Below are 27,957 nucleotides of genomic sequence, written 5' to 3'. Positions count from 1 at the left end.
TATTATATTTATTTTTCTATAAATATTTGGAATTTTTAATTTTTTAAATAATCAATTCAATTTATTAAATAATTAATTATAGGGTAAGAAAATAAATTATGAGCGCGTATATATTATAATATTTTAATGTAATATTCTAGTTTATATAAAAGTCAAATTCTACATGTATCACTCTATTTATATTTATTCTTACAAGAGGAGAAGAGGAATTACACAATAACAATATTTTAACTTGGTACATATATACAAACATCGATATGAATGTGATTGAAGAATTTATAAATACTTTCCTTCAATTTATATAAGCGTCCCGGAGAAGAAAAAATTTCATTCATAATAAAATACAAATATATATAATTATATGTATATTATATGTATAATTATATATATATATATATATATATATATATATATATATATATATATAATATATATATATTATATATATTATATTATATATATTATATATATATATATATATATATATATATATATATATTATATGTAATTATATGTATATTTATATTTGATTACACATGGATCCTTTTTCAGGCAGTAGTTTGTATTGCGCGTTTATATTATATATTTCTAACATACAAAATCGTGTCATATGTACACACGTGAGTATTTAACAAAACAATCAAACAGTCTTACGCTGTAACAAGCGAAAATATTAAAATTCTCTCAAGTCGTTCTTCGAGCAAAGTCACTAAAGACTTCATTACAAAATATAGTATAATAATTTGGTCAATCAAAATATCAATATAATTTAATAATCGGCTAAAAAGATTTAAATTATTAAATTAAATATATTTTTTTTTAAATCTTTTATGTAATTTATTAATTTTACGTAATTCGATCATTATATAATATATAATGCAATAAACGTCCGTTCAATTAAATTATAATGTTAATTGCAAAACGCATTATCTATTCAACAAAAGTCGAAAGTGACAACAGCGTTAATAATCATCACAACTTATCTTAATCACACAAACTTATTTACAATTTTTCTCCGCTGAGATTGAGTACATTGTAATACGAGTGATCTGGAAACCTATCTAGCTCGATATAATCCGTTTCGTCGAGCAGTAAACCTTCGGTCAGGCTAACAAGTTCGGCAAAGGACGGTCTGCACGCCGGATCCTTGTCCCAACAATAATACATAATATTATAAAGCTCTCTTTTACAGTGTTCAGGTCTATCCAATCTGTAGCCCTCTTTAATCCTTCGCATCACCTGCAAAAATACAAATATTTATATGTAAAACAAATGGTTTGTTGCAATTTTTTAGTTATTTTAATTAATTTATATTTATATTTTTTTTCTAACTATATAATCTCAAATTATTTCATGTTTCTCTCCTTTGTTTTGTATTTAAGTAAATTTTAGTCAATTTAATTTCTTAAATTTTATAAATGTGTGTCTTTCAGTTAATTTCAATTTTAATTCCATTTACATAAAACTGCGATCGAAAATTTTATATAAAAAAAATGTCTTGAGATGACTTTATAAATATTCTTACTTCCGCGGCGGCTAATCCGGGATATGGTGTTGATCCCAAAGTCACGATTTCCCAGATCAACACACCGAAGCTCCAGATATCCGATTTGACGGAGAATATATTATCATACAGACTCTCGGGTGCCATCCACCTGATCGGAAGTCTACCTTCGGATTTTCTCTCGTAAATCTGATTGGCCGCCACGTCCCTGGCAAAGCCAAAATCTGCCACCTTGCAAGCGCGATTCTCGTCGATCAGAATATTCCTGGCGGCCAAGTCTCTATGAATGATGCCTTTCGACGCTAGGTACTCCATACCTTTGGCAATCTATGCAGATAAATGGCAAGTGATCGAAAAGTTCAATTGACTATAAATTCAGAATACGGGGCACCCGATCGCTTTACCTGATACACAAATCCAGTAAGATCCCTGGAGGTCAATCCTGCGCCTCCGTGATTCCTTTCTTCCCTGGAAGCTCTGAGGAAACTCTGCAGCTTGCCGCCACTTACGTACTCCAAGATGACGAACATGGGTTCGCGCTCGGTGCAGCATCCCAGGAGCCGCACCACGTTGGGATGAGGATCTAGGTTCTTCATGACCCGCAATTCCTGCGCGAGGTCCAGCCGTTCTCGTTCGGTGGCATTCTCCTTCAAAGTTTTCACCGCTACAATCGTGGCGTCGGACTTGCCATCGATGTCTAGAGCCTCGCATTTCCAAACTTGACCAAAGCAACCCTCGCCAAGGATGTTGAAAACCTGGGAATAATTAATTAATCAATTAACAAAGAATAAGACAAAGAAATGATTATTTTATTTAATTAATCAAGTTATTACTCTGAACTATCAGAGCTTATTTGCCTGATAAATTAGTGTATTTAATTAGTCAGTTGATTGTTCTATTTGGGAGTATAATAACATATCCAAGAATTAATTATTGATTGCGAGAATCAACCGAATGCGACGATTGTTACCTTCAATCTATGCCTGGGAAATTCCCACTTATCCTCTTGTTTGCTTTGAATTCCTGCTTGAGACTCCTTCTCCCATGGTTGGTAACGATTACTGCGAGCCTTTGGACCCCGCCACCTCTTCAGAATGAGAGAAGGATCATCGGATAAATTGGAGACGCTGACCGACGCCTGTTCTTTCTGAAAATCATCAAACACTATTTCAAGCATCTCAACAGATCATCAAAAATCCTAATTAAACACAGTTTGCATGTGAAGATTATTAGGATATTTCAAGAAAATTATTTCTTCTTCTTTTCTTTCTTCACATTGATCTACTTGTTTTTGGATAAATTCCATTTCGCGTACCGTGTCCGCCTTAGATTTGCGACTGACGCAAAATCTGTTCCTCAACGACCACGCGCCCATGCCAAGGCCCACGACGAGAGCGCATCCGGCCACCACCGGTACCAGAGTCATCGCCATATCCTGGGAGGGTGGCACGGCTGAGGGTGCGATTTTTGAGCTCAGTGCAGGTCCCTCCACCTCGTTCACCTCAACGTTCTCCTCCGTGACGGTGCCAATAGTACTGCCGCTGACGTTGTTATCGTTCTCCTTGGATTTCGTCCTCTCCAATTCAAGTTTTGTGGTTTCAGGATGATACTGCTTCGGCGGTAAAGGGGGTAAAGGTGAGGGGAAGCTTGGTAAATTTGGTAAACCGAGGAAGGGCGGTCGTATCCGGCCGCCAGAACCGTGCTGATTAGGAAATGGTGTTCTGTTAAAAATAAAACAGAAAGAATTCTTTTGAAATTACATGTAACAAATTTTTGGAAAAAAATGCTAAATAAAAAAAAATTTTGATTTTCAACAGTAACATAATTCGTCAATTGTACGAAATTAACATTCTGACGTTTTACATAAGAAACTGATTTTTTTTGTTATATAAATACTTTTCTATACACTTTGCAATTTTTATTCGATCCGTCCCTGATATCGTTAAGCAAGTGGAGCATGAATAATGGAACGAATCACGGTTGGGTCTCCTTAAGGTCACGTGTTGTTCCTTGTCATTTATGGAAAAAAATGCTATTTTGTAAAACGCTCAATTTAACCAAAAAATTTGTTAAGATATCGATTGCTATATCTTACATAAATAATTAATTCTAAATTTCTAAATTAATTCCAAATTTATAGAAAAAACAATAATTTTATAAATGAGAGAATAAATTTGTATCAAATTAAAATAATTGAATTCATTATGAATAATACATTTTTTAATTTCTTATTAAAAGAGACTTTCTTAATATTTAAACTTTTGTCAAAAAATTGAAAAAAATTCCAAATTAATAAATAAAGGCTGCAAAATTTAATAAACATTCTGAATATATATCACGGAAATGAAACTCGAAATGACTTATAAATAAAATATCGCTATTTTATCAAACCTTATTTTATAATTATTCATCGATATACATAGACTTAAAACAATGGCTATCACATCAACTTTGAAAAATGTTAAAAAATTATATATATATATATACATTTCTTTTTATAATCATACATATTTAAAAGTTAAAATTTGTCTACGAATTTAATTTCTAAGATTAACGCATATTTTAATCGCTAATTGCGAAAATTTTCGACACGTCCATCTTTTCCAAAAGCCGGCGTTTAAATACGTCAGACTTTATTTTTAATTTTTTTAATATGCTTGCACGAAAACTGCTGAAAACGCCATAGTATACATGTGCGTGAGCACGCACCTTGTCTTTCCCCGATTTGGTGCCGATGCGTTCTTGATGTTGACGTAAACCTCAGTCTTCGCCGTGAGCTGACCGTCGGAAACGGTCACGTAGAGGAACAGGTTCTGGCCTCCCTGGAAAGAGAAGAATGACCAAGAAGCGTAATTTAAGCGCCTCGACATCCGAACATTAGCGAACACCGTATATGTAGACAAGCCGTGTGCTTTCATCGAATTTTTTAATTTAAATAATTTTCTTATTATTTATATCTAATATATATTTAGAAAAAATATATTTTTTTTTAATTAATCAGACATATTCTCTAACATTATATTATCTAAAAATTTATATACTAAAATTTATATTACTCTCATTTAATATTTCCTCCAAAATTATTTATTTTAAATACCCAGGATTTTTTTTTTTTTTGAAAAACGTTTATTAAAATTTCAATTACAAAATATAATTTTTGAAATATTGACTCACCCTTCCTTTGAGAGTCTCGTTGAGAAAGACGGTGCCGGTGCTGTTGTCGATGAAGAAGGGCAATGGCGGCTGCGGACTATCGTCCCCATTGTAATTGTGCCCGAGAGGTTCCAAACCGTAGGTCAGCGTGTCCTGCTCGTTGTCCTCGGCGCGAACCCTGGTTACAATGCTTCCTACGGGTTCGCTATCCGGAAGCACCCAGTTCCGATCCAGCCACATTATGGGCGGTGTATTATCGCTGAACTGACTCTCTACAAAATATAAAATATAATTGATTATTATAAAGGTCTGCAATTTTAAAATTTTTAGACTTTAATATTATTAATATTTTACTTAGAACTTTGGAAAGACTTAAAATTTTGGATTTACCAAAAACTTAAAAATTTGACACTTGCACATTAAAAAAAAAAATATGTACATAATTGAGATTATAATATTCTTTTATATCTGTATATTTATTTAATTTTCTTTATTTTTCTTTTTTCTTGCTGTCTTAAATTCTAAAAGGTTTCCCTTTAATTTAAATAATTACAATAACATTTCTAAAATAATTTTAATTTTCTAAATAATTACAATGATCGTAGTTTCTGACTAAATTTAGAATTAAACAGAATAAATTGAAAGATATTCAGTTCATCAATAATCAAATGGCCTCTCCGTCACGGAGGGTTGACAACACGACTAAAATCCCGTTCAAATCGGCTTCTATTTCTCGCAAGCGCGTTTCGAGCGCGAACGCGGCGACGAGAACTCCTTTATACGCCCGAGCTCTAATTAGTCGCGGGTTTACCGAACCATAATGAGAGAGAGCAGCGGGTGGAAATGCGCGCGCACCAAGAGATCGGCCTTGATATGCATTCCTTCCTGGATTTCGAGTTCATATCGCCAAGTAGACTGTGACCCTCCACGAGATTTCTGTGTATTTTTGGCTATATATCTTTTTTTCCTATATACGTATAAATCATTTTCTCGAGAGATCGTTTTCGTATTATATATTTTTCTTCTCCCAAAAATTAATCAAGTATTGCTTTAAAATGTAGTTCGGAAGAAGAGAATTTAAGAGAAATTTGAGGGATTTCAAAATGTCTCAAGTACTATTTTAAAAAGCACAGTTGTGTGTGAGAGAAGCGAGTAACTGGATCTCTTGACGTTTGACATTTGACATTTGATGTTTAACAGCTGACCGCGCGTCCCCAAATAATCGTCATGCGCTAATCATGTACGATCCCTTTCTCATTAGAAATGATCGAACCGGCGAGTTATGCTCGGAATAGAAAGTCCCGAGGTGAAGAGCGTTATGATACCAGACAGTCGATCTGATATGGCGCGAAAGGCGCGCATATAGTATACTAGAAATAGAAAGTGCATCGTGCAAACAAGAACGCACTCGCGATTCGTTCAAAATTCAGCTCTACTTCAGATTTGCGGATGAAAACACAATACGATTCTCTTTAAGCAACAATTAACGGAATTTGATTTCACTCCAAGAGTTTTTTTCTTGCATGCCCCTTGCTTTCTTCTCTCGCAAAATATAATGACATTTATGATTTTGCATATGTCATTACGCCGATTCTTCAGAATGAATAATGCTAAGAATTTTACTTAATATAAAGAATAAAATTAAATTTTGATTTATAAAATTAATGAAAAAAGTTTATGAGAGAAAATTTTAGAGTAGAATATTTTTTTAGAAGCTAAAATGTATTAAAAGCAAGAAAAAATTTTTTTTTATTTAAAAGAGTAATCAAATACAAGCAAAGAAATTAGTTATTTCAATCAAACGGCAAATATATTTGAATTAATAAAATATATATAAAATAAAAGCAAAGTATACTTTTATTACAAATAAAAAGAATTGTTTTTATCTTTATTATACAAAATTACTTCCTTTTAATTTTTGGTTGCTTGTTTCAAAAATACAGATTTTCTTGAATAAATAATTATTCATCTTCAAATATAAATAAAATTTTAAATAATGTATTATAAAAATTATAGTTTTTGTATACAACTAATTATTTATTTAATATAACAAAACATTTTTGAACAAAACAAAGTATATCATTAAATTAAAAAAAATCAAAATTAACAAAATGTATTTATTTGAATGTATCTATTATCGAAAAAATTTTATTTTTAGTATAAAGATTAAAGAAAATTAGGATCATCAGCCAGCAGCTAGCTGTTAGCACAGCCTAAAAACTCTCCTTGTCTCTTTTTGCGATACATCCCACGCTTCGCAATGTGGGAAGAAAAGGGATTACAATTAAATGACTGTTTTCGATGTAATAACCGTTCTCAAGTCAACGAGCTTCTGTCGGGCACGACGAAGTGTTTTCGCGAAGAGCGACGTAAACGTGACGATCTTCATAATGGCAGAGCCACGGCTTCACTTCGCGCTCTTCTCACTCTTTACCCGCCGTCGTAATCGTAGCGATTATTCATGAGAATATAGCGCACCACAGGTAACTGTATTCTCACGGTGCAGTGACTTCGATACCGCTATAACGCGTTTGAGATGAACGACGGGTGCGCATTGTAATGCGTATTCGTATCAATGTCAATCGCGTCACAATCGGACGAAAAATACAAATTCCGCACCGCTCGCAAATAAGTACATACAATATTAAGTGGAATAGTACCGTAAACCGCGGTCACATTGTCGCAGGATGACTAATTTCTTGGTCACACACACATACATACACAGTATTACTCATTTTTCTTTATTTAATCGAATATCCAGCATGCAATGCTAAGGGAGATTGCAATTAAACAAGAAAATGCTATGATAGATAAGAGATTGTCATTAATAAACTTGATAATAATTAGCAAATCTCGCCAAATTTTCTATATTTTTTAATTGTAAATTTATAATGCTGATAGCAGTTATGAAGTTATGACGATAATTATTAATTTATAATGATGACAATATAATGATAAAATTTGAAGTTAATTTTTTTTATATTGATATAAAATTATTTATATTATTTAATATATTTAAATAAATTTTATTTTGATAGAATTCGCAAATCTCTATAAATTTTATTTTGATCGCATTTACAATTTATTGACAAATCTCGTCAAATTTTCTTTACTTTTTCAATGATGAATATCTCTTCTGATAAGTTTAGAATTGATTTTTATAATGATAAGATTCATTATTTTTATTATTAATTATTATTTAATTTATTATTATATTAATAATAAGATTTATTTAATTTACTTAATTTTATTTATTCATTTATTTGTCCAATCCATTTTAAATTAACATTATTTTCATAAAATTTTAATTTATTTAGATCTTTTTTTACATTTACTTAGATTTAGAAAAATTAGATTTAAATGTAAAAATTTGCAATATATAAAAATAATTTTCCGCATTTTTGATATGGAAAGATTAGCATTGCAAAATATTTAGAGAATACATTATTAAAATTAAGATGTCAATTTGTGGAGAAAGAAAGAAAGAAAAGGAGGATATTTAATTATATGTAATTTTATATAATTATAAAAAATGTATTCTATATAATATACGTATAAAAAATAGAAAAATATTTACATATTCTATATAATTAAAAATAATTTATATATTCTATGTAATTAAAAATAATTTATATATTCTATATAATTAAAAAATAATTTATATATTCTATGTAATTAAAAATAATTTATATATTCTATATAATTAAAAAATAATTAAAAAAATAGAGAAAATTATGAGAGATTATATAAAGGGCACTCTCCAATGCGAGTGAGCGTCGATGATTGTATTTACGATTGGGACTTTCCCAAATCCACCCGATAGCAGGTTTCCCTCCGGGTCGTTATCCTCCGGATGCGGTGACGCGTCTAAGACGGATGCGGTTCCCGGACTTTCTCGGGAAGCGTTCCGTCCGCGCGTTTTCTACTTTTAAATGTCATGACGATCGACGAGGACGAAGGTGCCATGGAGATTGCGAAAGATTCCCCTGGCGAGGAGAAGTATACGAAGAGTGCGGTCAGTCCGGCGATGCGAGCAACACGGAGAAAGTGGGACGATGAAAGTGCGATCGAACACGATTCGGTATCGTCTCTCTGTCTGTCTGTCTGTCTGTGTGTGTTTTCGCGTGAATATATATATATATATATATATATATATGCTCTCTTCGAGAGAAGACTCGGAGTCCTTTTCACCGATATCGAATGATAAACGACGAGAGTATCTTTACTGAAAGAAAATCTAAATCTACTAAATCTAAATTTATTAAATCTTATAAAAATTTTTCGATTAAAAACAATTATTTATTTAAATACTTGCGAAGGAATTAGTTACTTCAATCAAATAGCAAATATATTTAAATTAGTAAAATATAAAATAAAAGCAAAATAGCTTTTTTTTGCTTTTATAAAAAAAGAAAAATTTTTTTAACTATATTATACTAAACTCTTTAAAAAAGATTTTTTTAATTTTTGGCTGCTTATTTCAAAAACACAGGTCTTTTTTTATTTTAATAAATAACTTTTATTTTTAAATAAATATTTTTTTATATTAAAATTTTTATATTAAATAATTGATTTTAAAAATTATAATTTTTATCACAATTAAGCAAATAATAATTTATTTAATATAACAAAACATTCTTGGAAACAGAGCATATATCTATTTAAGTAAAAAGAATCAAAATTAAAAAAATTTATTTATTTGATTAAAGAAAATTTTATTTTGAGTTTGACAAGGCATTTATATGAATCCATGCTTTCAAATAATTGACATTGATAGTGTTGGTACCCCGTCAACTCGCGACTACTGTTATTCCATCAATATTGACGTATAACTCACAAAACATATTAACTCAGTATTGACAGATAACGTTAACGGAATACCAATACTGTACTCGTTGATGTAAACCGTGCACTGTTCCTTGGACATTGAAATCTTATTACTCGCTAGAATTACCAGCGGCGAGTTGCTCTACTTCGTGGATGACCGATTAAAGAAAACTCTACTGTGTTCTCCCCGCGGTGATGAGGGGGATTTGCTCTCTCGAAAGAGGCAGGTGGAGTCTTTCAGGCCTTTCACAATGATCCTTGAGCGATTATCTCGGGAAAAATGGAATGGAAAGTACTTTGCTTCTATTAAATTCGTAATAAAAATTCTAGAAAACAAATAATTAATTAAATTGTTTGAAAAATCAATTAAAGTAAATTTCACTCTATATTATCGAAATATTTATAAGAATCAAATAGAATATTAATTTGTGAAAAATCTGCTTGGATTAAAATCCTGAAAAAAGATTTGATTGTACGTTTGATTAATTACTTTTGGGAGAAACTTTATTTTAATTAAAGAGAAACTTACCCTATCATTAGGGCAAGAACATAAAGCATATGAAGGAAACCATTTCAAAATTTTCACAATACTCCAGAATTTTTCTTTTGTAACAAATGGAATAGAGGATCTCTCCTTTCGGCACGTGTGGTATTTTTCATTAAAAAAAAAAAAAAATTGGTACGTCTTAAAATTGCGAGGAAAATGTAAATTAAAGGGATTCATTCTTTATTAATTCAATGCACGCAGGAAATTTCACTGACATCGGGATGATCAGAATCTTAGGAAAAAGATAGATAGATAGAATTTCAATCTCCTTTCACAATGATCCTTGAGAGCAGGTTGCTACAATTATTCTTTATGCAAGATAAAAAAGTGTCTCGTTCTGCAAGAACGATTAGGTGATTTTAATTCGAAAGATCAACTATGTGTAATCTTGCGGAAAGAGTTAACTCAGATTGAAAAAAAAATTGTTATTTTTAAATGAAGGAATCCCGAAATTTAGAAATATTGTTTCAATCCTTCTGCAAATATCTTCGAGATCGATTTAATTATGTAACGTAACTATCACGAGTGAAACAGAACGGAAGATGTCATCTTGCCGCACATGACGTTTCTAATTTGATACACTTTTCTCTGATAAGTTATTTTATACATATTTTTTGGAAACAAAAATTTTCTGTCAAACTAAAATTCACTTTGATATTAATAAACGATAGCTTGTGAAATTAATTTTTCTTCTTACTTATTTATTATCGTATTGTTAATATCATTTTTGATATTCTGCCTTATTTTTTCTCATACTATTATAATCCACTGGTTCTCAAGTTGTTTATTTAATGAGACATTCTTAAATGTTTTTGAGAACTTTTTAAATATGTCAAATTAAAAATTTTTATTTTCAAAAATTGATTCTTATGAATGCAATATTAACAAAATTGGCCATTTTCTTATTTTTTTTTTGTCAACACCTCATTCTGCGTTTTTTTTTTTTTTTTTTTTAATGTTAAAATTTCAATCACATTTTTCTTTTTGTATTAAAAAGGCCTCTTCCATTTCTAACTAAATAAATAAATAAATTTTGCTAATTCTAGCGTATTCGAGCTACTCGATGTATTAAAATTTCTGATGGTTCTTCAATAAATCACATAATGCGTTAAATAATCGACGCTGCGAGCACGGATTAACCAACATTTGGTTAATCCGCGAAATGCTAAACTTGCGTCTCTTCAAGATGAATAGGATAACATGGCAAACATCGCCGATAGCTCTAGGCAGGTAGCTCTCATCATTAGAGCTGTCGTTAATGGCTAGAAAGTCCGGCCCCGTGATTTATGCTCCGAGAGCTCGTTTCTCTCGCGAGAGTTCTCGCTTCGGCACAGACAGGTGTATATCGGAAACGGGCGAAGCTCGAGAAATTGATCGGCTGATCGTTGAAATTAGCTGGACGGACTCGTAATTATTTGCCATCGTCAATCAGCACCGATGTATCGTTTCGCGTAATTCAATGTTCTATACATATATCACCGACAAATTACCGCTTCATTATAGGTTGAGAAGGATACTTTTACGCGATTTAGATGAGAAATCATAGATGATGATCAAATAATGTGAATAGTTTATTAATCCTTAATTTAAATAAAAAATAAAATTTATTTTACTTTATTTTATTTTATTTTATTCCATTTTATTTCATTTTATTTTGTTTTATTTTATATTATTTTATTTTATTTTATTTTATTTTAATTTATTATTTTATTATTTAAATTAGAGATTAAAAGTTAATAATTTTAGTTTAAATTATTATTAGTTGAAATAATTATTATTTTAATTATTATTTACATAATAATAATTATATTATTATTGGCTAAAATAATTATTATTTAAATAATAATAGTTACATTATTAGTTGAAACAATTATTATTTTAATTATTATTTACATAATAATAATTATATTATTAATAGTTAAAATAATTATTATTTATATAATAATAATTATATTATTATACGTTGAAATAATAATCATAATTTTTAAAAATATTTTTAAAAATATGAGATTTATTTATACATGATAAAGGGATTTCTAAAATACTGTGTAATGAGATGCAGTTTTCAGGTGCAGTTTTTGTGTGACTCACGAATGGCGAATGGTGCAGTGATAAAGTAATGCGAGACGTGCAACAGGATCTGAAAGTGAACCACTCGATTTCCGTCGTTGGTCGCGATGGATTGCAAAGCCGAGTCCGCGATGTTTTCTCGTTACAACCAGACGCTCTTACCTCTTTGCCTTTCAAATACTTTAGATCCGTTTCGAGAACGAACGTTCAGGCAGTTCTTGAAATCAATTTATCATCAATCTCAGTGGTGCTCTCTAATAATCATTTTATTAATTATTTTTTATATATATCTTCTCAGAGAAATATATTTTATTGTAATTATTATATTACTAAAAGTAGAGAAAGGAATTAAATGATAAAAATCTGACCATCGCTTAAATCATTCTACCATCAATTTTTTTTTTATATTTTTTCTCAGAGAAATATATTTTTTATTGAGTGTATAATCATTACACTAAAAATAGAAAGGAATTAAATGATAAAAATCTGACCATCAATTATTATATATCAATAATTTTAGCGTATATTTTTTTCTATATACTTTTCTCAGAGAAATATATTTTTTATTGTAATTATTACAATAAAAGAAAAGAACTAAATAATATAAAAATCTGACTATCAATTATTATATTAATTATTTTACTATCAATTTTTTTTCTATATATTTAAAAAAAATATATATATTTTATTGTAATTAATGCGCTAAAAGTAGAAAAGACTTAAATAATAAAAATCTAATCATCAATTATTTTATCATCCCTTTTCTTTCTACATATTTTTTTTTAAATATATTTTATCGTAATTAATATGCTAAAAGTAGAAAAGAATTAAATGATTGGAAATGACCATCAATTTTCTTTTTATATATTTTTTTTCACAAATAATTACAATAAAATATATTTTATTGTAATTAATTTGCTAAAAGTAGAAAAAAATTAAATAATAAAAAGGAACTAAATAAGATAAAAATCTAATCAATTATTATTGTACCAAAAAGTCAATCGAGTCAATTATTATGCCAATCATTTTGCCATCAATTTTTTGCAAAATTATATCAACAAGAAACGCAAGTTGCAGATCGAAGATTTCGGAAAGTACGCGAACGTCGACCAAGGTCATGACGTCATTGGGACACGCATATTTCCGGATATACCGTGGGTGCCGAAAGAGGCCGTGCATCTCTTTTTGTTCCCTTCATCTCGGCCGCGTGGATCGTCGAGAGTCGAATCGAAGCAAAGCCGGGGGAAACTTTCACTTCATGATGAGGTCATCGTCGGTCCTTAAATATTCTTCGGCGTGACGCTTCACTTTCATGCGCGACCAACGCCTTCGAGAGTCGAAAAATCGAACGATTTTTAACCATTCTACGATCTCTTTTATGTAATACTCTCGAGAAGATTCGAGACTTATCCCTCGTCCTCCTCCTCCTCAGGATTGTCACGAAGTAGGAGAGGCAGGACGCTATTTAGTCCTAAAGAGGAGAACTCTCCGAACGAAGAGTCCTCGATCGTCTCGCAATTTATTTATTTCAAACATGATTAAGAAATTTGAAGTAGTTGAGAAAATGTTTTCATTTATATTTTTTTGAAGTGACATAAATTATTGGCCAATATTGAAGAGTGCTTAATAAAATAATAATAATCTGTCAATCTTTTTACTCTGTTTAGACGTTTTATTCTTTTTTTTATCAAGACTATAAAATTTTGAAAGCATTGTACAATCGCGATAATCCGATTCAAGTCTTAGCTAAAAATAGCGACTGACAAGTTATGCAAATATATATTTGTGTTAATGCCAGCGTTTGTACAAATAATTATTACAATAGTCGTTGCATAAAATTTTTATTAATTCTACTTAAGATACCAGTTCTTAAGAAAATTTTTATAAAAAGAATTGCTAGTCATTCTTTGCGCGATTGAATCACAGAAAGTTTTTTCAATCTTGTATAATACGTATTTGTGATAAATAAATATCTCAATTATAAAAATTGCACAAATAATTTTTTTATCACACATTCATCATAAATTTAAAAAAAGATCGATTTTTTTCTTAGTCAAAATTTCATTTGCTCGGTAATCATTAAATTATAAAATTAAAAATTTGATTAAAAATTATTTAGCAAATTAATCCCAAAGAAATAATTATTACCGGCACGTTCTGTATTTGCAAGACAATGAAACCGTTGCTTGCAACACTCGTCGCTTATGACATAAGCAAATTTTTCCTTAATGCAACATCGTCGATATAAATGCACGAATAAGCGCAATAAGTAGTCTGTAAAAGTGCCGAAGGACTTGTTTAGAACTGGTTGCGAGTAATTCTTATTTGATGAAAAGAATGCTCGCATGAAACGATTTTATGACTATATAATAACATCGCCGGATTTGCATTCGCTATATTGATGAGCTTATTTTCTATTAAACCAAAATTATTAAAAGCGAATTTATGCTTGAATAAATATGTCCTAAAAATAAAAAAAAATACTATTGCTAGAATATTAAATAAAAAATTGAATAAACATTCTATAATTTAAATTTGAAAAAAGAATATAATATGTAAAACAAATCTTGTAAATAAAATATAAATATAAATAAAATATAAATAAAATTTAAATAAAATATAAATAAAATAAAAATAAAATATGAATAAAATATAAATTAATTAACAATTTTTCTGAATTCTAATTCTTTAACTATAAATAAATTCTTGTGTATATTGATTTCGTTTTCTACAAGATTTATATTTATAATTTTATGCTTTTTCTTTTGAACTGAGGTTTTCTCTTCGATTGTATGCTTACACCATTTTGTAGGACTAATCGAATTTTTTTTTCAGAGAAAACTTGTTCTTCACGGCAATTAGAATTGCAGAAAAGTTAGACGCGAATAAGCACATGATCGATAAATCGCTATATAACACGCGAAGAAGACGATGGCACGAAGACTACGAGGAATTCTACGAGTCAGTGGAAACGCGTTTGGTCCCTCCATCGTCGACATGGTCGACGAGTCTTGGTGTCAGTGAAGGTTAGGTATAGGTTCTTGCTCGGTGTCTGGTGACCCGATTTGTGTACGACTGTCTCTGCGCTTCGGACGGTTGTTAAAATACTCTCGCGAAAAATACCGGACCCCGGTATAACTTCATACAAGGATCTCTTTCACTTCCAATTCTCCTTTCTGCTTTTTTCGAACGATATATTTTTTATTTGCAATTTAATATTAAATTTTGTTTATATCAATTATTTTATCATCAATTTTCTTCTTACACCTTTTTCTTCAGAGAAATATATTTTATTATAATTATTATTAAAAGTAGAAAGGGGCTAAATAAGATAAAAATTCGATTATCAATTATCATATCAATCATTTTACCATCAATTTGCTTTCTATACATTTTTTTCAGACAAATATATTTTATTGTAATTATTACTAAAAGTAGAAAGGATTTTTTAATTTATATATATTTGTCATGATCATCTGTTGACAAATTAAATGACTGGCAAGTATCGCAATAATAATTACTTTTTTTTGTGAAAAATCGTACTAATTAAAAAATATGTAAAAAAAACTCGTATACAACATTTTTCATTGAAATCTCTATTTAAAATAATTCACGCATTTTATAATAAATTTTTTTCGAAATTTATGCATCTGATATAAACAAAGTATATTTATATTATTTCTTGTAAAATTTTTCATTATTTTAAAAGCATTTGGATACCTACTAACTTACTTATATTTTCATTAAAAATAATTCTTTGATTAATTATATAGTTTGATCAATCAAATTTATATATTACTTCTCGAACCGTTTCAAACACGGATATTCGCCTTTGAAAAGGATTAAACCAAGGTAAACTCTTATTGTAAAGATCTGACTGTCAGTTTTTGCCGAGTGTCTGTGTCCCGGTTATGCGACCGCCAGGTGCAACATATTAATACTTGTGTCTCACGAGTTTGCGATCGTGTCACTGCTTCACCGTGCTGAGAATAAAGTTTGTCCTCATGCACATTCGCACGCGTTTCCCTCGACCTTTCTAGTACCGTTCCACTCATTTCAAGACTATTGTGAATTAGGTAAAAAAATTTTAAATTTCCCTCTACCTTTTATTTTTTCAAATTAGACATTGCAAGGAGAGAAGCACATGCATTCTCCCAACAATACTGTATGCATTTATTGAATAAGATAAATTATTTCTTTTGTCCAGAAAAATTAGATCGTAATAAAAAGTTTTCTAGAATTTATTGTCCAGTATCAGCTACCAAGAACGCGAGAGAGAAGGTTTACACGAGGCCGATGCCAGTATTTCTGGCATGCGTAGATTGTGTCCGCCTTTATTTTTCCGGTGGCTACCGCCTGTAGTACACACTGTGCATAGCGAGAGCTGTTACTATTCTGCTGTACGAACTTTCGAATGATATTGAAATATTCAAGCAGCGTATCTCAAGAAATTCTGACCAGTCCAGCATTGAAATCTCAATTAAATGAGATCAATTTTTTGAATATTGATGTTAGGAGGCTACTGTGTAAATTACAAATATTTCGCAATAATTTTATAATGCAAGAAAAAAATTTAAGAAATAAATAATATAAATAATATAATATATAATACTATATAATAATATAATATAATATAATAATAATATAATATAGTAATAATGAAATAATATATAATAATATATAATATAAATATAAAATAGAAATATATAATAAAAATAGAATATATAGAAATATAAAATAATATATAACATAAATAATAAGAACTAAATAATATAAATAAATTCAATCAATATAAAAAATTAAAATGTAAATAAAATTAAAACTGAAAAAAGAGGTGCTAGTAACTTAGAAAATTACATATTCATAAAGTGCTACATTTTATCGAGAAAGATGGTTAAACCATCAATAATTGCCCTTAGAATGAAGGAAGAGCTCGTGTCGAAATAGCTGTAATTATTCCCACAACCACATGCTTCCTGACTGTAGTTAATTATTCTTCGAAGGATTAATCATGTCAAACGTGATGCATATACATGCGATTGGCAGGAGATGCAACACATTTATGATTTCAAACTTTGAAATGCATTTACATTCGCTTATCCTAGATTAGTTGATATATCGCTCATTCTCGGCACTAGAATACAAAATAAATTGTGTAAATATATATATATATATATATATATATATATATATATATATATATTTTACACATATATAAATAAAAATAACGAGAATTTTGCTTCCTTTAAAAATATATAAAGTATCTATTTATTACGGAAATATTCGTTTCACGAAAATATAATTTCTATCATCTGTCATCACTTTAAATCTCATACATATGATCGATAAGATATTTCAATATTACTTCATCTACTAATCATTTTGATTTATTTAGAAACTACATCTTTTTCTTCTTATTTTTCGTACGAACTAAAGTGGCAATAGAGCTCATCTTATACAAGATGCACCGCCAGGAATTGAATTGCAATTACAAGGATTCGATTGCAAGTATTTGCGCACTCGACTAATTAAAGTCTTTAACGTTCAAGCGATTATCGGTATGTTCGTATACATGCAAAACATCCGTCATCCTCTTCCTCTTGTTGCATTCCTGCGCTCGAACATACATTCTCGTAATCGTGTCGCAACTGTTACCGCGTGCGCGAGCGATCGGTTGCTCTCTGGCTTTCTTCGGCAATTATCTGAGTTGAGGAAGAGGGATTTGACAAAAGGCCGACTTTGAAAGGCCTTCGCAAGACTTTCTTGAGATATATTATGGACTTTCTACTTGCTCAAATCGCGACCACTCGCTATCGAGAACGGTCATTAATAATGATATATGTATGTATAAATGACGCCTTAGAAATTAGCCGCCGTGACAATATTTAATATTTTACATATTAAATTTGTCTAGATGTATAACCTCATATTTATGCAAAATTAATTTAAAAAAAAATTAATACACTGCTAATCATGTTAAAATTGATATATATAGTGTTGCAATTTTAATGATCAGCAATATGCAATGGAAATTATTTTGATTTTCAAATTATTTTGATTTTTAAATTATTTTCGAAAAAGAGAGATAACATAATTTATTATTATTAATATTTAATCATTTTTAAAGTATTTTACACATATATGTAAGTTTAGAATAAAAATTTATGATACTTTAAAAAAAAATATTATATCATATTATTAATTATTAAATATTATTATTATTATATGCTCATTTTATTGAATTTACAAATAATTTATGTAAGAAATATAATTTAGATATAATTATTAAAGAAATCTTTAATAATTATATATAAAATTTATTATAAGAATATTTACAAAAAATTAAAGTTAAAGCAAATTATTATATAAAATCCTGATGAGACTATTGTTGTACAAAATATGTTTTGTTACAGCAAAATATCTTTTATTATAACATATATAGTCGATAGAGGAAGATATTGGCATATCCAAGATTTGTACCGAAGGTAATTCTACAAGTTTGCATCTCAAAACAACTGCTGTTTTATGCAAATAACAAAAAATTATTTCTCTCTTTCTCTTTCTGATAAAAAAATACGTGGCGTGTTTTAAAAAATGATGTACTAATGATCGCTCTAATATCTTCATACATGCGAATGCGCACAGCTTTCTCCACAATATCATATATATATATATATATATATATATATATATATATATATATATATATATATATTAGAAAAATAAATATTTATATAACATCTCAAATACGCTTTCGCCCAAAAAAACTTTAATGTGCAATGTTAAAAAATTATATTTAGAAAAAAAATGTATAATATATATATTAATCAGTAATTTCGAAATTATCTCATTTGGAATTATCGCGGACATTGTAAACATTCTTGCTCCAAGATGTTTATTGCGTCATTATAAAGGAATGATTTAAAATGAATTCCACAAGTGTAATGTTTTTTTATCTAGGAAGCTATGGATACTCTTGGCGACATATCTTCGGTTTCATGGAATACTTGCGAAAGATTCTGAATCTCTGATGATTTCGCAACTTTATAGATCTCTTGCTATCCTTCGATCTCTTAGAGATCTTCGAGCATTGATTATCATATTACATTTCGCGGAGATGTTTATATTTACCATAATGTTCCAGAATTAGTTTATTTTTTATATTTATTCGTTATTTATTAATTAATTATTTATTTAATTTGGCTCCATTAATTAAAATGTAGATTGTAGATATAGGAATATAGATTTAATTTTTTTTAATTTAATTTAAAAAGAAAACATGAAGTAAATATATCTCAATCTGCCAATCCCGGCGCGTACGGCGGGATCTTGCATTGAACTCACCAGCGCTCATCCAGAGGCACAGCGTCGCCGCCACGACAGGCAACCAGACCGACATCGCGCTACATCGATGATCCACGACGATGATGATCTGCGAGAAATCCCGGCGTCACTCCATTCGATACGTGTCTCATTCGATCTACACCACGATCTCACTCAACTTGTCTCGATATTCACAAAGATCACTCTCCTTTAATCTTGACACATACCATCCATCTGATCTCTATACATAAATCCTCATTAAAGGAAGTTGTGATAACCAGACTCCCAAATATGGTACTTAAAAGAAGAAGAAATCCAGTTCGAAATCCGGGATCGATATCGAGTTCAACCACGGTTGTTGATAAAGTCATTGGTTATCATGGATGTCATCACTCTCAACGCTATTATATTTATGCCATAATTCCTTTTATCAATCGCGCAAATTTGCTCTGGTTCTATCTTCTCTCTATGCAATTTTTCCGACATATCACTGCGTTTTCAATAATAAACTGCGATATATTTCTTGGTATCGACTCGATATCCATTCCTACTCCGATCAAATGTTCCGATTAATCGTTGTAGTGAACGATCTTAAAATGTCATTTGAATCCCCAACATATCGCGCAAATCGATGTACAACTCTCTCGGAATCCAATGGCGAATCAGCGATCGTCGTTACTTTCCCTGGATTCTTGAATAGTTATTTATCATTCCGGTAAATTATTTTAAAATATTATTATAATACAATATATTTTAATAACGACAATGTCGTAATTAAATCTAATCGATTATTTTATTGTATTCCAATATTAATAATATTATATTTATCAATCAGCAATCAATCTTTTTGACTACTGGCTACTGATAATCAATCTTTTTCACGACTCTTTTATCGGACTTTTATCGGAGCTGAACGCGATCCCGGGGACCGCTACGAATCTTCAAGATCGCAGTGGCAAGTATAATTCTTGGAGAGATCCTATACACAGATTTCTGCACGTCCTCCTCGGATTTTTGGACGACGAACTGCGCACTAAGACTTGCACATCCTCGCGAGAGATGATCAGAGGATCCAGAGAGACGGATCCGACGATAACTGGCGAACGAAGCGCCGAAGACTGTTGGGGCCGCGACGTCGCGACCTGTTCCTCGACCATGCTCGGCGAACTGATACAGTGATGTATACCAGTATGGGCCTTCCGGGCCCGTGATATAGAAAAAAATTGAAATTTTTGACACTTTGGAAAAAATTGCAAAAGCAGAAAAAAATGTTTGTCATATCAAAAACCAGTCATATCTTTTTATTACTTTTTTATTATTATTATTATATTGAGAATTGTGAAAAAGCAAAGATTAAGGGAATTGTTTTCAGAGATTAAACGGAGAGAATCGCATTAAAAAAAATAAATTTTTTAAAAGTCACATTCTGATCAAATATACTTTTTGTTTATAAATATATATATATATATATATATATATATATATATATAATGTTCTATAATTATAATATAGATATACTTACATAAATTTTTTTTTGTATTTTTTAATTATGATAATTGCCCTTTATATTTTATTAATTAATTAAAAACAGAAATAAAATAAAATATCAAATAAAATTTAAATGCGTCAAAACCAACAGGCGCTCAAAACTATGAAGACGATGTCGATCTGTTAATGGCGCCATCGTCATCGTTATCGTGCAAGCAACTGTCGGCTGGAGAAAATGAGCCACCAGTGGCGTAGAATTCCTTATTTACAATCAGTTCAATGGCGGATCTGTCATAAAATTAATAAAACATAACGTTTTCTAGTCTAAAAGACTAGAAAACGTTATGTTTTTTAGTCTTTTAGACTAGAAAACGTTATGTCTAAAGAGTCTAAAAGAAACCGCTTTAGATCTCATTGTCAGTGCAATTTTTTTTCGCATTTGTTTATGTAAATATATATTTCCTCAAGAGAAATTAGCTTCTTATTGATAAACGCAAATTTTAATTTATAGTACATATTTAAATTCATATTACTGTATATATTAATTATATATATATAATTTTTTACATTATTTGACTTATAATTTATAATCTTATTTTTTAAGAAAAAAAAAATTTAAGTATAACACCCTATACATATTGGATCAGAAATTAGATTTCAGAACAAGTGACAATGAAATTGTCTACAGATTGCAGCCAAGAATTTAAATCAATCTCAATTGCTCTATTGAGAGGTAAATATAACCCTCTTTCTAAACCAAACAAGGAAATATTCTTTTTTTTTTTCGTTTTCCAAAATTGATCGGTAATATCGCGATTTTATTATAATGTGATGGATATGTCGAACAAAGTGCGACAAAGACAGGAGTACGGTACTTGCTTGTGTTTCTCGGTGATGGGCCGAAGGAAGCTCAGGATCTCGGTAATTACATACAATTGATGAATCCTTTAATCGGTCGACCTAATCGATGAATCTGTTGATAAGTAATCGTCCCCACATCCTCCCTCTTGCTGCTACGTTTGCTTTCGCGCTACATTTTCAGGTAATTATCATTATTACATGTATGATACCTATAATATATGCCTGTCACTAATTAATAAAATCTGCGTCTCCAGATAAGCGCGATTAGCTACCCGGAAACGGGCGATGCATCCAGTATTATGTTGGCGAAAAAATATCCAGCTATTTCCGGCGCGAAAAAATTGAAGAATGCTTATCCTTTAAGGCAAGATGAAAATCCGATTGCTTCGACGATATTATCGAATTCGATTAATGTCGTAAAAGATTATACGCGTGATGAATTTGTCGAAATACAAGATTCCTTGCAAAGGATCGATTATCGCGGATATCCCTATTATAGGTGCAATTTCATTTATTAAGAAAGTAATATGAAATTTATGATAAAACACACATGTCCTTTAATTTCCATAAACATTTAAATTGAAAATGTCACTTTCAATTGATGTAAAAATAATAATTGATGAAATATTATTTTTAATTCTTGAAATTTTTATTGATTTTCTGTCTCTCTTATTTTTTTATATTTTTTTCTTACTATTTTATTTCGCTGACTTTTCGATAAATTTACTATAATTGAAGAGTTAAATAAGTAAGATTTTTTATAATTCGCGTTACAAAAATATATGATAAAACTGATAGTTTTCAAGATGCCATCTTAGTCAAGGATGTAGGAATATCCTGTAATCTTTTAAATAATAATTCTATCGATTCTGATATAACGATTTCGGGAGTTGAGAGTTACCTGATCAGGCAACTTAAACTCGAGTACAACGAATTATCGAGTATCACGAGAAAGATAAATGCGTACACCAAGGATATTTTAAACACCTTAGCATCGAGATGCAAGAGAAAAGATCAAGTTCTTCGAAAAGTGGTACGAAAATCTTAATAGTGATTTAATTTTCGAGTAACTTCATGAAATATCTTTTTATATTAATGTATCATCCTTGTGTTTTTATACCAGCGACAGAGTTAATAATTACAGTCAAAACTCACGTCATTACAACTTTCTTCAAGAAGCTTTTATTACAGCATGTAGCATCGAAGCATGCAATGACATCACAATATGCAAACGAAACTGAAAATCCCTGTTTAAAACTAAGATTTTTCAACAATACCATGAGAAAATATCGAGCATCGAAAACTGACGTCAGTAAAAGTTTCGCTGAAAAAGAAATCCTTAACGAAAAAGTAGATGGTAATGTATATTAAAGTCATATATATATATATTAGAGGTACATTTATCAATAAAAAATTATCATATAAATAAATATAATAATAATAATAATGATAATTATTATTATTATTATTATTTATTTTATATATTTATTTAAATATATATATATATATATATATATATATATATATATATTTATTTAAATATATATATATATATATATATATATATATATATTTATTTATTTAAATATATATATATATATATATATATTATTTATTTATTTAAATATATATATATATATATATATATATATATATAATTTTATATTAATTAATAAAAATCTAAATGTTCTGATACATTCTTCTTTGCAGAAAATGGAAAGACGACGGGCAAGCCACGCGAGGAACTTGATAAAGTTTTCGCGAAAGAAATTTTCGAATTCTCACCAAAACACAACGACGTATTACTTCGCAATTATTTGATAACGAAGGGGGAGAAAGCAACCGGCAACATGTCGAAGATGTTTTTACGTAAAACCGAAAATTTCACGCCGTCTAACGGATTGTGCAAGGACCGTGGCGCTGATAAATCTCGCGAGTCCTTTTATACAAGCAAGTGCAATCCTGCTATGCTTACCAATTGGCAGGAAGTATCTAGACGGAAGTTTTCGTTAAAACTTCCGGCGAGTCACGATGCATAGTCAGTTACATTTGATTTGCAGTTAGAGAAAGTTGTAAATTGGAGAACAATTTAATTAATAGATTTCATTAACAGTTAGATTATATTCTTTGTTAAATTATTATTTATTTTTTCATAGTATTTCTGTTAATTTTTTATATATTTGATTACTTTTCTTACTTTTTTATTTGAATATGATTAGAATGTATAATTACAACGAAATTTAAAAACATTAATATAGATAAAAATAAAAAAATATATACTCTTATAAAAAGAAAAAAATGTTTTATTTCAATGATTATTAAAAATAGGTTTTAATATATATAATCTCACAAAAATATATGGTATTTTATTCACAAAAAAGTGCATATTATACACACACATATATATATATATATATATATATATATATATATATATATATATATATATACATATACATATTATATATAAATAACGCTCGTAAGCGGATAGAACATAGTAAACTAAACACAAAAATTCTTTATCATTTTTTTCTATTTACTATTCACATATAAAATAATAAATGCATATATAGATTTTATTTAATTAAATACATTTATTTTTAACATAACAAATGCATATCTATAAATTATATAAAATCATGCAAAAAAAATGGACATAACATAAAATTTTAATGATGTCGCAAAATTACACTCTTTTAAAACTAGATAATAAATAAAATCGCTTGTTAATAAATTTTAAAGGATAAAATAATCGTACTCCAACATAAACGTTTATTAAATAATTATGGAAAATACGAGAAGCAAAAATAAATAAATTCTATTTGCATAAAAAATTAAAATTTACTAGCAATACGTTTTTTCAAAACATATTCTCTCTTCAATCTTTTTGTTAAATAAGTTTTCCAGAGTCTTTACATATACAACAAAATTGTCATTTGGTATAAATTATCAAATAGATTTTTGTATAGAGAGAATCATACTGTGTATAATCAAATGAAATGCTTATTGACTAGTTGAAAATGAGATCATTTGATTGATCAGTCGTACTGGTTACTGTAAGTCTAGGTATCCCTGATCTAAGTGGTTGTGTTCAAATAAAACTCTCTTAGAATCATATGTTCTAAAAAAAACAATACGATCATTTAAATCTGTGTATTCTTTAGCATAATTTAAATAAACATTACATGGAAGAGAAAATTATTTACATAAAAGACTATAAGAATTTCAAATCCACTAAAAATATAAATCTAAACTTTTTTAAAATTTTAAATTTTTTAAATTTAGTAAAATACCTTTTACATGTCTTGTGATTAAAATGTATTTGAATTTTTCTAAAGTCAATGAGTAATGGTAGAAGTTGACCCGTAATATTGCAAAATTCTTTTAAATAAAGTTTGTTTCACTGATATTGTTTTTTTTTGTCGTTTTAATTGTTGTTTTAGATTTTGCAATTTCCTTTGTAACAAACAAATCTTGTTTCTGAGTATCTGTTCTTGCAAATAATTTGATAATTTAGAGTCTGTTTGTATTTCTTTATCTTTTCTATCAAATTCGATCTGCGTCTGCTGATCCTTTTGTTTTTTTTTACTTATAATTTGATTTGAACTATCAATTGATAAATGTATATCTATAAAATAAATAGAATTTCTAATATTAACATATATCAAAGAAATAAAATTAGTGACATCTTTACCATCGTTATTTGAGAATGTCTGATTGTCAGAAATTAATAATGATTTATGTGCTAAATAATTATCTAATGGTATTGGAAATGCATGTGGCTGCAATCGATTTCTCAAATCATTTAAAAACATTGACGATTTAAAATGATTTTCACAAACACGATAATTTTTATATAGATTTTCTGTCGAGGTTTCAATAATACGTCCACAATTTCTCAGCCATAACTTAGATCTGAAAAATCCAAATATATACATATGTATAAATAAGCTTAATAGTTCTTAAATGAATTTCATTTCGTAACCAAAATTTAATATTAAATAAATCACTCTTACCTTTCTGGATCTCGCGGAAAACGAAAAAAACTGAGCCCAGGAACTCGTCCAGAAATATTCGAGCATTCTTTCATTGCACAACTATATCCACCTTTAATCATTGTATTATACTTTATTTTTTCTTTATATTAGAAATAAATATTTTTAACATCATTTATTTTCTATAATTTCAAACTATCACAAAAACAACAGATTACAGGTTATAATACGCGCATAGACGCTGCCATGTCTTCAGTTGGATAATCGACGCATGCGTACTAAAAATTTTTTATTGAAGCCTAATCAGCTATAGAAGGAGAAGAAAAAATAAATATTTTTCTGAAAAATTTTACTCTTAAAAACAAATCATATAACGAAAATCGTTTTATTAAATGCGATATATTTAATTAATTTATGTATTTAATTAATTAAAATAGCATTATGAGATCGTTAAGGGATTTAATAAGAAATTTTGATAGGTTATTTGATAACCAATACTGTTCGTGCAATACATAATTTACATTTATACTTCGAATTTTATTATTTTAAATCAATAAGATCGAAAATCACGACGTAAATATGATTCCGAACAATTGCGAGCAAAACAGGATTTGGAAAAATGTGAAAATAAACGGCGAAGATCACATGATTTGTTTCATGAAAAAGTACGAATCGTGGAAAGTTCTCTTAACGAATCTAGTAGAAATTTGGGTGGAGACTTTGACAGATGAAACTATGCTCCACAAATTTCAGGTGCTCAAATAAATCATTTTATATGTGATATAATTACTGCGTTTATACACATTATACATAGTATACAAATAATTGAAATTTCATTTCAATTATTTGTTATACGAAAGAAAAATGAAGATTCATAATTAAGAAATTAATATGTAGTTTTCTTAAGTTTTTTTAATATGTGTACTTATATATAAGTATAATATATATTATGTCGATTTTTAGATCTTGAATCCTCTTTTAAATCTTGAAGCTATTGACTGGAAGCAGATGGTAATGGATATGTTAAGCGATATTTCCAAATATATACATACATATACTTTAGAACATTCCACATATCGAATAGAGCTGCGGAAAGATCAAGATTTTGTAAAATTAAGATTCTCATTAGATCTTCTCAAAGAAACGCCGCAACAGTTTTGGGAAAATGTGACGATGCCTCTCTGCTTGTCATCAATGGAACTGATTCGCCGATATGAAATTCTGCTGGATTTAGTAAAACAAAAAGATGAAGAAATTGCAGAATATAAAGCAGAAGGTGCAGAGTTGATTAGGAGTAAGTATTTCTTGTATAGCATATATATTGATATTCTTCCAAACAGCTAAAAATAAAGTTAAAGTAAATTCAGTTGAATATAAATTAAGCATCATTATTTATATCTTATAGAGTATATTGCTACAAAACCATTCAGCGAAGAATTGTTTCACAGTGATACTACTGCACCAACTGCAACTGATTTTATAAGAACTTTCCAATCTATGTTCCATTTTCATAATGAAATAATCTTGTCGACGCCATATCCAAAGATAGAATTTAGAAAATCTTTGAACAGTGCAAGGTACAGTATAATATGCTATATTAAGTATACTATATTTATTACATTTATTTTTTATTTTAGTGATAATAATTCGCCAAAGATTGATGAAAACATTTCACCTGATTTTAAAGACGAATTCATAGAGAAGCAAGAAAAGTCAGATGAGCAAAATCATTCAAATATCAAAGAACAAGAAGCAGGTCCCTCCAACAAAATTCCAATTCCAAAAATAAGCAGCACATCTCATAGGATACATAAACTAAAGAAGAATAAAAAAACCTTGAGCAATTTTATATCGTAGTAAAATATCGTTTACAATTATTAAGTTTCATATCTTTGTGTAAATTTGTTAATAATGATATTTATTGAAAGAAAAAAATATTGAAGAGATATATTTATATATAATTTTAATCTAAGTCTTTGAAGAATGAAGTCACAAAAATTAAATAAAATGTAAATGAATATTATAATATTATGTAGATAATATATAGAATGGATTCATGCATAAGAAATAACAGCATTTTATATATATATATATATATATATATATATATATATATATATATATATATATACTAAATGAACAATAATTTTGTAACTGTTTTAACACCATATATAAAATGTAATATATCT

General features: G+C 29.0%; 3 protein-coding genes across 4 annotated transcripts; 1 reads left to right on the top strand and 2 right to left on the bottom strand.

Annotated features, from left to right (window-relative positions):
• Positions 1-548: 548 nt before the first annotated feature.
• On the bottom strand, positions 549-20,528 carry LOC126855964 (tyrosine kinase receptor Cad96Ca). Its single transcript, XM_050604091.1, has 8 exons — positions 19,446-20,528; positions 4,679-4,929; positions 4,214-4,326; positions 2,820-3,225; positions 2,475-2,651; positions 1,909-2,259; positions 1,526-1,831; positions 549-1,239 (listed from the first exon to the last, which is right to left on the bottom strand). Exons 1-8 carry the CDS (start codon positions 19,498-19,500, stop codon positions 1,003-1,005), a joined length of 1,896 nt encoding a protein of 631 aa, XP_050460048.1. The 5' UTR covers positions 19,501-20,528; the 3' UTR covers positions 549-1,002.
• Positions 20,529-24,353: 3,825 nt separating this feature from the next.
• LOC126856013 (THAP domain-containing protein 2-like) lies at positions 24,354-26,017 on the bottom strand. 2 transcript variants are annotated; one of them, XM_050604172.1, is made up of 4 exons: positions 25,790-26,017; positions 25,468-25,688; positions 25,067-25,401; positions 24,354-24,894 (listed from the first exon to the last, which is right to left on the bottom strand). In XM_050604172.1, exons 1-3 carry the CDS (start codon positions 25,888-25,890, stop codon positions 25,112-25,114), a joined length of 612 nt encoding a protein of 203 aa, XP_050460129.1. In that variant the 5' UTR covers positions 25,891-26,017; the 3' UTR covers positions 24,354-24,894; positions 25,067-25,111. The 2 variants fall into 2 exon arrangements, with proteins under 2 accessions (XP_050460129.1, XP_050460128.1); XM_050604171.1 differs by having other exon boundaries at positions 25,067-25,688.
• A 61-nt stretch (positions 26,018-26,078) lies between these two features.
• On the top strand, positions 26,079-27,844 carry LOC126856005 (uncharacterized). The gene is made up of 4 exons (XM_050604162.1): positions 26,079-26,521; positions 26,732-27,062; positions 27,174-27,345; positions 27,406-27,844. The coding sequence occupies exons 1-4, from the start codon at positions 26,348-26,350 to the stop codon at positions 27,623-27,625; spliced, it is 897 nt and encodes a 298-aa protein (XP_050460119.1). The 5' UTR covers positions 26,079-26,347; the 3' UTR covers positions 27,626-27,844.
• Positions 27,845-27,957: the final 113 nt, after the last annotated feature.

Source organism: Cataglyphis hispanica, chromosome 17 (assembly GCF_021464435.1).
Source record: "Cataglyphis hispanica isolate Lineage 1 chromosome 17, ULB_Chis1_1.0, whole genome shotgun sequence".
Taxonomy (NCBI): domain Eukaryota; kingdom Metazoa; phylum Arthropoda; class Insecta; order Hymenoptera; family Formicidae; genus Cataglyphis; species Cataglyphis hispanica.
The sequence above is the reverse complement of the archived record's forward strand: the minus strand, read 5'-3'. Positions and strand labels throughout refer to the sequence as shown.

Coding starts and splice junctions, on each gene's coding strand:
- LOC126855964 (XM_050604091.1), bottom strand. CDS start 19,500: ATGTCGGTCTGGTTGCCTGTCGTGGCGGCGACGCTGTGCCTCTGGATG. Junction 4,327..4,678: donor ACGAGACTCTCAAAGGAAGG/GTGAGTCAATAT, acceptor TTCTCTTTCCAG/GGAGGCCAGAACCTGTTCCT. Junction 2,260..2,474: donor TTCCCAGGCATAGATTGAAG/GTAACAATCGTC, acceptor AATTATTCCCAG/GTTTTCAACATCCTTGGCGA.
- LOC126856013 (XM_050604171.1), bottom strand. CDS start 25,890: ATGATTAAAGGTGGATATAGTTGTGCAATGAAAGAATGCTCGAATATT. Junction 25,689..25,789: donor TTTCCGCGAGATCCAGAAAG/GTAAGAGTGATT, acceptor TGGATTTTTCAG/ATCTAAGTTATGGCTGAGAA.
- LOC126856005 (XM_050604162.1), top strand. CDS start 26,348: ATGATTCCGAACAATTGCGAGCAAAACAGGATTTGGAAAAATGTGAAA. Junction 27,063..27,173: donor AGGTGCAGAGTTGATTAGGA/GTAAGTATTTCT, acceptor TATATCTTATAG/AGTATATTGCTACAAAACCA. Junction 27,346..27,405: donor AAATCTTTGAACAGTGCAAG/GTACAGTATAAT, acceptor TTTTTATTTTAG/TGATAATAATTCGCCAAAGA.